Source organism: Passer domesticus, chromosome 15, assembly GCF_036417665.1.
Source record: "Passer domesticus isolate bPasDom1 chromosome 15, bPasDom1.hap1, whole genome shotgun sequence".
NCBI classification, from domain to species: Eukaryota; Metazoa; Chordata; class Aves; order Passeriformes; family Passeridae; genus Passer; species Passer domesticus.
In genome coordinates, this window is record NC_087488.1 from 15,891,308 (window position 1) to 15,902,160 (window position 10,853).

At 55.0% G+C, this 10,853-nt stretch overlaps 1 protein-coding gene across 2 annotated transcripts in view; it reads right to left on the reverse strand.

Annotated features, from left to right (window-relative positions):
- The window catches only part of PKD1 (polycystin 1, transient receptor potential channel interacting), an 82,599-nt gene extending 72,309 nt beyond the window's left edge, over positions 1-10,290 (reverse strand). For both annotated transcript variants that reach the window (XM_064390079.1, XM_064390078.1), the window contains exon 1: positions 9,901-10,290. In XM_064390079.1, coding sequence (XP_064246149.1) covers positions 9,901-10,139 — 239 coding nt within the window. In that variant the 5' untranslated portion in view covers positions 10,140-10,290. The remainder of the gene's footprint in view (positions 1-9,900) is intronic.
- Between the last annotated feature and the right edge of the window lie 563 nt (positions 10,291-10,853).

Genomic DNA, 10,853 nt, shown 5'->3' on the forward strand with positions numbered 1-10,853 from the left:
TGCTGTGCCCTGCACACAGGAGAAGCACCTTCCCTTTTAATTTTCCCTAAATAAAGCCCTTACTGCTGCAGGGACACAATCCACCACAGATACCAGCTACAGAGAATTCTCTTAACACAACTCAGAGACTAACAAAGCCTAACCCTTGGCCTCTTCCAGCTTTTGTTTTCCCACCTCAGTTTTGTCTACACTAATTTTTTTAAGACTTCTGATCCAACCTTTGCACCAATCCATGCAATCAGAGGTTGCAGAGCTCAGTCTATAAAGCCACTGACTTCATGTTTTCGCTCCGTAGGAGTAAAATAACGTTCCCACACTCCGACAGAAACCTTTGCTCTGCACAGATTTAATTCATTACTTATGAATCTCTGGCCAACGCCACTCTTCTCATGGCAGTGGCTCTCTAGTTGCAGTTGTCTCCAGAGTCTGGCAGGACAGGGAATCTTCTTTTTGCTGTCTAGTGAAGGAGCAGAGAAGGGATCCTGACCAATGGCTCCACCAACTCCTGCTCATGTTAACAGCCCCCTTCCAGAAGATCACCCAGGCAGCAGCACCGAGCTGTCCTCCACACTGCTCCACAGAGCCCTGGGTGGCAGCCAAGACATTTTCCAGTGGAAACTCTTCTCCCAGGGAATCACTCTGCATCATGTTTCAGATGAGTGCTGTGCTGGGCTTTAGGGAATGGGAGATTTCTTTTTAGCTGGGCTACGCTTGGGTGTGAGGGCAGCTCTGGGACACAAATCACTGATCTGTCACTGTGCATCCTGCTGGGATCCCTGCGGAGGCTGGGATGGCAGCAGCTCTGCCAGCCTCCAAGGAAGTGCCCACGTTCCAAGCTGATGCTCTGGCAGGACTGCCTGGATCACGAGCAGCTCTCAGGTGAGAGCTGTCCTTTTGCTGTGCCTGCACCAATCCATGAGATCCCAGAGCTGGTACAGCAAGAGGAGACGTGGAAGGTGCCAGTTGATTGCTCCTTCCGTATCCAAACTCCTCCTTTGCAAGCTCACTCTTTCCACAAAGCTTTCCAACCCTTTTTTTTTCATCTGGGGAGGGGTGAAACCCAGCTCTGCTGAGGGCCAGCAGCACCACACTGCTCTGCCAGAGCTCAGAGCCTTTCACCAGGTCCCTGGGACCTGTCTGGGGGTGACCAGGCAGCCACCACCCTAAAAACCCTCTCCTCCCTTGGTGAAACCACCCAGCCCAAGCAGAGGTGTCTGAGGGAGTACAAAGCACAGCAGAGAGGAGGGAATGCGGCTGCAAAGCTTTTCTTAGAGGCTCCACTCTGCATCCCATTGTGGTTTCCAGCTGTTCCCTCGGCTCTCCAAGCCCCAGGAGAGGAAATGTGGCACACGCTCTGAGCTGGGAGCACGTGGCATGGGACAGGGCCGTGGTTCTTGTTCTTATCACCCCACACACTGCCTGCACAGCGTGGCTGGATGGTTCCCTCTGCTCCCAACCAGCCACACAGCCCCTGCTCATGCGAGGGCCAGCACTGGAGCAAGCCAGAAGGGAAAACCTGGAACATTCCCAGAGTGACAGCACTTGTACCCCTGCCAGCAGGACTGTCGGTGCCAGCCCTGGGGCACGAGCATCCCCTGCAAGGGAAGGCTTGCTTGACACCTCTCCTGGCAGCCCCAACGCCCCAGAGGGTCCCCAAGCCCCTGTGCCAGGATGGGCACCCTGCTCTTGGAAATGTGGCATTTGGGAGCAGCGGCAGCAGAGGCAGGAATGAGCAGCTGCATTTCCCAAGCCACACGTGGAAAGGCTGCACTCGAGCCCTAAGACACACCCAGCCAGCTGCGAGGAGAGCGGGTGAACTCAGAGGTACAAAAATAGGCACTTCTGTAGTGCTTCTTCAAGCAGCATTTCTGTACTACAAAAATACACACACAAAAAAAAAAATCGCGAGGTTTTTTTTCCCCAGCTCTCAAAGGAATTCACGTGCTCCCATCACGGTTTTGGGGACCAAGGGATCATCCCCCAGCTCACCACCCTGGGGCTGTCAGTGCAGGAATCTCCCGGGACAGGACACAGATGCTCTCACCAACCTGCCCCAAACCAAAACCCGCAGCTCCAGCCCGGCCTCACTCCACCCCCGGCCCAGGCGTGGTTTGAGGGAGAAGCGCTCAGCTCTGGCCAACACGATCCGGCCGGGCTCTGCTTTCCCAGGCTCAGCTGCTGCTCGGGTTCCTCCCTCCCAGGACTCAGCCCACACCCTGGGTCCGCTCTGCACTGCGCCACTCCCCCGGCTCTGCCCGAGCTTAACCCGTTCCTGCAGGAGCAGAACCGTTCCTGCAGGGGCAAAACCATTCCAGCAGGAACAGAACCATTCCGGCAGGAACAGAACCATTCCAGCAGGAGCAGAACCATTCCAGCGGGAGCAGAACCATTCCTGCAGGAGCAGAACCATTCCAGCAGGAGCAGAACCATTCCAGCAGGAACAGAACCATTCCTGCAGGAGCAGAACCATTCCTGCAGGAGCAGAACCATTCCTGCAGGAGCAGAACCATTCCAGCAGGAGCAGAACCATTCCAGCAGGAACAGAACAATTCCAGCAGGAGCAGAACAATTCCAGCAGGAGCAGAACCATTCCAGCAGGAGCAGAACCAGTAGGAGCAGAACCCATTTCCACAGCCCAGTTAACCCCTTCCAGCAGGAGCAGAACCCATTCCTGCAGGAGCAGAACCCATTCCCACAGCTTGCTTAACCCATTCCAGCAGGAGCAGAGCCCCCAAGCCCTGGGACAGGGCTCCACAGCATCCCGGGCCAGCCCCCAGGCCAGGGGCAGGATGGAGGGGAGCCACTGGCTGTCCCTGCAGGGAAAATCCTCCTGTGCCTCTGGATGCTGGTGCCGTCCCTGGCAGAGGAGCCCGGAGCAGCCACAGGGATCCTGCGGGAGCCAGGGCTGAGGGGCTGCCAGGGGGTGTTGCAATGGAGCTGGGAAGAGGCCATTGCTGGGGATCTGCAGCACAGGACCAGGGGATCACCCAATGCTCTGGGCGGGACCTCAAAGCCATCCAGTGCCACCCCTGCCATAGGCAGGGACACCTCCCACTGCCCCAGGTCGCTCCAAGCCCTGTCCAACCTGGCCTTGGGCACTTCCAGCTTCTCCAGGCAACCTCATGGGGAACAATTCCTTCCCAAGATCCCATCCAACCCTTCCCCCTGGCAGTGGGAAGCCATTCCCCCTTGTCCTGGCACTCCATGCCCTGGTCACAAGTCCCTCTCCAGCCCTCCTGAAGGACCAGGAGGTCTGTTCAAGGCGGTGGGCACAGGCTGTGGGAGGGCTACAAACCCCACCCTGGAAATGTCCCTTCCAAAGAGGGATTAGACCCTGTGACTCCATCACAGACACACAAACTGCACTGCACAGAGCCCAGAGCGCTTCACACAAGGAGCTGCCTGCACAGGCTGGCAGAAAATGAGCTGCCCAGCTGTCACCAGGAGAAACAAGGCCATGGTGTGGTGGCCAGGGACAATTTGGGATGAATAGGAACAGGCTGGCAGAGTGGCTCGGATCCAGACTCCGTGTCACTCCAGGCTGCCCCGCAGGAAGGAGCTGCAGGAACGAGCTGCTGCAGGCTGTGGCACAGCCCTGTCCCCACGCTCCTCCAGAGCATCTGCCAGCACGAGTGAGAAATGAGGATCCCAGCAGCTGCCAAAGCTGCAGTGCCAGAGGGCACCCACAGCCCCAGGCTGAGGAGCAGCAGGGCCACGCTCCAGCACCCAGCCATGCGAGGGTGGCAGATCTGCTACCTGCAGTGAATAACACCCAGTCCTGCCACCAACCCAGCCACCACGCTGCCTCAGCACGGGCTGCTAATGCAATTCAGCATGACAGCAGGTTAAACAGAATCACACAGGACCATATGCCACGTCTGAAACTTCACTGCCGAGCTCAGCTCAGCGAGGCTTTTCCAAGGCCTGATGCCAGGAAGAACAAGAGATTTACCTGTTCCTAACCTCAGGGCGACTATTTTGCTGTTAATGCGGTAGAAACAGCTGGCTGAGGAATTGTTTTAATTATGTGTTTTGCTTATCTGCACATTATCAAAAAGGATGTGATCTTTCAAGGGAAAGGGAAGAGCTGGAAAGCTGAGGAAGTTCAGCCTGCAGAGGAGAAGGTTGCACGGAGAGCTCACAGCACCTTCCAGTATCTGAAAGGGCTACAGGGAAGCCAGAGAGAGACTGCTCATCAGCACCTGTAGTGACAGCACAGGTGGGAATGGGTTCACACTGAAAGAGGAAAAACTGAGGTTTGATATATGGAAAAAATTCCTCCCTGTGAGGATGGGGAGCCCCTGGCACAGGGTGCCCAGAGCAGCAGTGGCTGCCCCTGGATCCCTGGAAGTGCCCAAGGCCAGGCTGGATGGGGCTTGGAGCAGCCTGGTCTGCAGGAAGGTGTCCCTGCCAGTAGCAGAGGAGTGAAATGAGATGCTCTTTAAGGTCCTTTCCCACCCCAACTATTCCAGGATTCTGCAATTCTTTGACAGAATCTCTTCACTGGTCACAGTTCCTATAAATACACTGCAAATGCTACAGTTTGCATGTTTTTGATGCTCTTCCTGATGACAGCTACCCTTTAAATAAACGTGAATGGCAGCAATCACATGAGTTTTGCTTTTTGTGCCCTTTGCAAAGCAAAAAACTAACACTACGTTTCAATTGACATTTTCAGTTTTGGCAAACAGAGATGCCAACTTCGCTTCACTGTCTACGTAAAGAACGGGGATTCGATATGAAAAACAGGCTCATACTTTACTGCAAAGGAAGGCTGAGAAACGAGGGCTGGAGAGGTCTGGGGGAACACCACCACCCTCCTTTGGGACAGGCTAGTGACCTTCAGCACAGCTCGTCCCTGCAGCTGAAGGGGAGCGCGGCCGGCAGCTGCGCAGCCACTGCGGCTTCCCAGCCCTGGAGCCACATTTCAGCAAGGCCTGGAGAGCAGGGAGGGATGGTGGGGAGGCTGAGGAGGGTGGTTTGATGTGGGGGGAGAAAAGGGTGAGCTGGTGAGCAGCAGCAGCCATTCCTCTGAACAGCAACAGCACCGTGAGCACAGCCCGGGAGCGCAGCTGCCAACTTTCCACTGGGGAAGAGACAGGAAATTTTCCCCTTGAGCCTGACAGCGACTGCCTGAAATCGTGCTGTTGGCTGTGGAGGGATTAACCCACAATGCTGTGTCCCCCAAAACCCACCCCACTGCCCACACTGCTCCATGCACTCTCCTCACATTGAGAGCCAGATCCAGGCAGCTCCCAGCCTGCTCCACCCTGGCACTGGAATGCACGGCTTTGCTCCCGAGCTGTCCTTCTGCCCCTGCTCACTTTGTAACTTACTACAACTCAGATAAATGTTTGGGGACATGTGGAGTAAATAAAACACAAAATCAAGCTGAACTGCGTCAATCAATCAAAGGACAACAAAGCCTGGAGGAACAGAGAAAGGATGACGCGGAGACGCGTTATGGAAACCACAGCGTGGAAAACACGGCGTGACAAGAGATAAAACAAGGAATCCCATTAAAACGGGACAAAAGGCAGAGGAGCGTTAACAAACCATATGAGTTCTACCTTCTGAGTGAGTGGTTTTCTTTTAAATCCACTCTGAGAGCAGAATGAAAGCAGCTGAGTGAAACGCAGAGACCTGCCGGGGGCTTGGAGCAGGAGAAGAGCAGGATCAGCCCTCACTTTCACTCCAACAAGGAAAAAGCAACACACAGAAAGAGACCACCAGGAAACCTACAAGTTTCAGGAAACACAGGGAAAAATCAGTGTAAACAGTGCGCAGGAAAAAACACACCAGGTGTCAGAGGAAACCCAGAGGGTTCCACCAGCAGCTCGTCCTGCCTCCTGGGGCTCCAAGAGGTTTAACTGCAGTTCTTTAGCATGTGGGGGTTTGTCACTACCAGGGTTTCTAGGCTTGGCTGCACCAAACTACAGATCACAAAAGTGAGACACGTTGATGCTGCTCAGGATTATTCAATTGCAATTTTTGCCCCAGAGCAGGAGCGCCTTCAAATCCTCCTCTCCGGTGGATGCCTGCTCTTCCTGAGCTGGGACGTTTTTCTCAATACACTTTGAAACACCACTGAGAAAAGTTTTCATTTTTAAAAAGTTTCTCAGTCATGGGAACAGCACTGAGAGTTCTCTGAGGCTTTAGGAAGGAGCACAATAAACAACCCAGCCCTCTCTAAGAGCGGACCACAGAATCGCCTCCTTGTTCACACTCAAACTATAGCTACGAGCTGCTTATGGGACTGCTCCCTTCCACAGGCTGAAAGAATCTCGCTGGCAAAATATTTATCTAGCACCTCATTTGGGCCTTTTTCCCCCCTCCAAAATCTCTTACAAAAGAGAAACGCAGCCTTGTTCTCGCTGGGATATGGCTTCCTACAAGAATGACATTCCAGGCTGTCTCAATTTTTTCTAGGAACAGCAATAGAGCTATTTTGCTTTTGTGGCCTGGACACTACTGCACAGACACTCCACTGCCTGTGGGTTTACCTGAATTAAATTTTAATTTAAACTGGACATTTTTTTTCCCCTGATAGCTTTTGAAGGCACCCCAAGCCTTGAAAAGGCTTTTCCAGCATCATGTAATAATATCAAAATCTACCAATCGCTGCTAACCCTTGAAATTTAAAATACCAGACTGCAGGTTCCTGAATCATAGATCTGTTTATTTTAAGGTTTATTTAGGTGAAGTCACCGGCTGGGCACTGCCAAACCCACAAAAAACCCCACTGGGTTTTGGGTGAAAGTTCTGATCCCCCAAATCTGCTTCTGCAGGAGCCTGGTGACAGCAGAGCTCCTCTGATCCCAGCTCCTCCTTCTCACCCATCCACAAACACTATTCCATCCTAATCAGGGGAAAATAAAGGCAGTTTCCACTCTCATCCTTTTACATCGAGATCCTAATTTCCACTTCAAACCTGCCACAACACCAAAGACGTGTCAGAAAGAATCAGTACTTGCAAGGGAAAGTCGGAAAGCCCTGATGAGATTTATTTCCACTTGAGGAACGAAATAAGCGATGAAAGCTCAAGAAACTGCTCAGGCTCAAATGAACGCGACCGAAATCCGGCAGCACTGAGGGCAAAGCACTTGAAAAGAGATGGATCAGAGCATTCCTGGGACGGAGGAGCTCAGAAGTGCAGATGCTGCCCCTCGCAGCGTTGCTCCCCCAGTTCAGTTCCGCGCGTTGCGCGCCGCGGATTATTTGGAAAAACAGACTTTGCTCCTGCTTCCAGCCAGACTTTGCGTTACACTTCAAGAACCTGACTCTGGCCATGGGAAGGGGCCAATATTCCCGCTCGCTCTGCCTGGAGGCTGCTTCCAGCGAGGTATGTGGTGTCTGCGAGCAGCAGAGCCCATTTCCTTAGCGATTCTTTGGGTGGGACAGTTCCCCTGCTCCTGGTAACAGCCCGGCCGCAGTTGGCATTTATTGCCTCAAAGCTGCTCTGTCTAAAACATTGGATACAAGAGGAATTCATTTCCTAGGCCTCACTTCTACAGCCTGAAATTCGGAATCGCAGTTGCTGAGTGCTGCTGCAAGCAAATGGCCGGGAATTCTGGCGCTGGGAATTTTCAGAACTCGGCCTTCCTAATGGCTGCTTTCATTCCAGAATTATTAATTTTTTAAAAGGGGTTGTTGAGATATTAAAAAATAATTTTTCCTCTAATGAGAGAATATATAAACGTTATTTATCTGTCCCTGTTCAACAAAGGGAATGTGAAATTATTAGGCAAAACCACTCACATAACCTCATGGGGCCATGAGCCAGAGTCCCTTCCATCCTAACAGAAATGAATCTGTGAACTCGTCATGGTTATAACGAGAGTGGGTGCACCTGCATTCTCTGCCATCACCAGGAGGCCAAACAGAGCAGTAAACCTGAAAGAAACCCACTTCAGCACATCTCAGCCCAGCCCTGAGAACAGGACCAGCACACGTTCCCAGCCCGCACACACAGGATGAGCTGCCTGACAGGGATGACTCCACAGCCTGAATTCCAACACGAGCTCTGCGCCCTACACAAACACTTTTCAATCAGAACACGGTGCCACAAACACCATCCTGGTGCTTTTCCCTGGAGCATTTCCCTTCCCATGGTTTTGTTCACCTGCAAGAGCTTTATGTCCCACTTCCATGTGTCACTGCACAATACCCAAAACATTCTGGGAGCTTTTACAACTCAGCGCCTCTGAACAACAATAACATAGTCTCAAACACTTACTACCAACATTAATAACCACAGAAACACATTGTAATAGCCCCAAATCCTCAAAAAGCCAAATGAAGAGCTGATCATCACAGCCTTCAGGAGGCTGCTCCACAGTGAGCAGCCTGGGGAGCTGCACAGCCCCATCTCAAACCAACAACAGATAACAGAAATCCAGAACCTCCTTAATAAAAACCAGTCTTTTCCAGTCAGGGACTTTCTGCAACAAACAATGGCTGGTCTGTTTGCAGAAGTCTAAATATATCTAGCAAGAAAAGAGCTGGAAAACACCTTGGCTGCTGGATTTAGAGATGTGCACATTTTCCTGAAGTTAGCCCAGACACAGCCTGCAAAACCTACAATGTATGTTTACTGTGGTACTCCACAACTTCTGCAGCGTCTCTGCGTTGACACAGAAAGTGGAAGCTTAGTTAAGAATATCCAAACAGAAAAGCAGACCCTTAAAGCAGAGAAATACCACCAGAAATTAGTTCATGTGAGCTCCGTGCACCGCGCCGGGCCCCACGTCATCTTTCTTCCATGAATCACTCGATGCTTTTGTCTCGTCAAGAGCTGAAAAGCTGCTCCCTACGGAAAACCAAACTTTTCCCCTGCGTCTGTTTCTTGCGTCAGGCAGCGAGCTGATTTCAGTGACAGAGCACATGGACCATTGCAGTGCCCCTCCACGAACACGCCTGAGTGACCTACCCAAAACAGCCGGACACAAACACATCTGTCATCCCGCCCCGGCTCTTACTCGCCAGCTGCGTCTTTCGGATTCGCTTTAAAGCGTGTTTAACCCCCCAATAATTAATTCAAACTTGTCCCTGCACACCCTCCTCCCGTTATTCTCCATGAACCTCCCGAACAGAGAAACCCCCGAACCAAACTCCATCACGGAACCCCCCAAAACCAAACTCCATCACGGAACCCCCCCCAAAACCAAACTCCATCACAGAACCCCCCAAACCAAACTTGCAGCATGGAACCCCCCAAGCCAAACTCCATCACAGAACCTCCCAAACCAAACTCCCAAACGCGGAACCCCCCGAAATAAACTGCAGGATGGAACGTCGCGAACCAAACTCCAGCATGGAACCCCCGCAAACCAAACTCCATCACGGAACCTCCCAAATCAAACTCCCGGCTCTGAACCCCCCAAACCAAACGCCCAAACACAGTATCTCCCGGACCAAACTCCCCGGTTGGAACCTCCCAAAAAAAACTCTGGCTCTGAACCCCCCGAACCAAACTCCAGCACGGAACCTCCCAAATCAAACTCCCGGCTCTGAACCCCCCGAACCAAACGCCCGAACACAGAATCTCCCGGACCAAACTCTGGCTCGGAATCCCCTGAACCAAACTCCATCACGGAGCCCCCCGAAACAAACTCCGGCTCTGAACCCCCCGAACCAAACACCCGAACACAGAATCTCCCGGACCAAACTCCCCGCTCGGAACCCCCCGAACCAAACTCCGGCTCGGAACCCCCCAAACCAAACTCCATCACGGAACCCCCCAAACCAAACTCCATCACGGAACCCCCCAAACCAAACTCCGGCTCTGAACGCCCCGAACCAAACTCCCCGCTCGGAACCCCCGGTTATCGGGCGGGCCGATGCCCGGGCCCGGCGCTGGCCCCGCGCCCCCCGCCCGTGCCCGGCGTGCCCGGTACTCACAGCGCGGTGGCGGCGGGGGGCACGGCGGCCCCCGGGCGCTCCACGCCGCGGGCCGAGCAGTTGACGGCGCAGGCGGGCGCGGCGCAGGCACAGCCCGGGGCGCAGGGCCGGCAGGCGGGGGCCGGGGTCGCGGCGAGCCCCCCGCACAGCAGCGAGCAGAGCAGGCACCAGCCCGGCAGCGGCAGCCGCGGGGCGCCATGTTTGCGCGGTGCTCCAGTGTCTCCATTTCCCAAAGGCATCTCTCCCTACGGGCATGGCATGGCCCCGGCGCGCCGCCGCCGCCCCGGCCGCCCGGCCCGCCGCCGCCTCAGCGCCCGCCCGCCATGGCCCGGCCCGCTGGGCCCCGCTCGCCGCGCTGACAGCCCCGGCCCGGCCCGGCGCCGCTCGGCTCTGTGCTCCGCCCGGCCGCGGCCGCCCCCGCTCCGCCTCCCGCCCGGCGGAAACACGGCGCCGCTCCAGCCCCGGCCGCCCCCGCTCCGGCCCGGCCCGGCCCGGCACCGCGGGCACGGCGGGGCCCGGGGCACCGGGACACCGCACCGGGCCCGGCAGCGCGGGGATCCCGTGGGGATGGGGGGTCCCGGGAACAGGGGGATCCCGTGGGAAAGGGATGTCCTAGAAACAGGGGGTTCCCATGGTGATGTCCGAGGAACAGGGGGATCCCGTGGGGAAGGGGGGTCCCGGCAACAGGGGGATCCCATGGGGAAGGGGTGTCCTAGAAACAGGGGGATCCCATGGGGTTGTCCTAGGAACAGGGGGATCCCGTGGGAAAGGGGTGTCCCGGGGGCAGGCAGGGTCTCGGAGGACAGGGGTGTCTCAGGAACAGGGGGATCCCGTGGGAAATGGGTATCCTAGGAGCAGGGGGATCCCATAAGGATGTCCCAGGAATAGGGGGATCCCGAGAGGAAGGGGTGTCCTAGGAGCAGGGGGATCCCGTGGGAAAGGTGTCCCGGGGG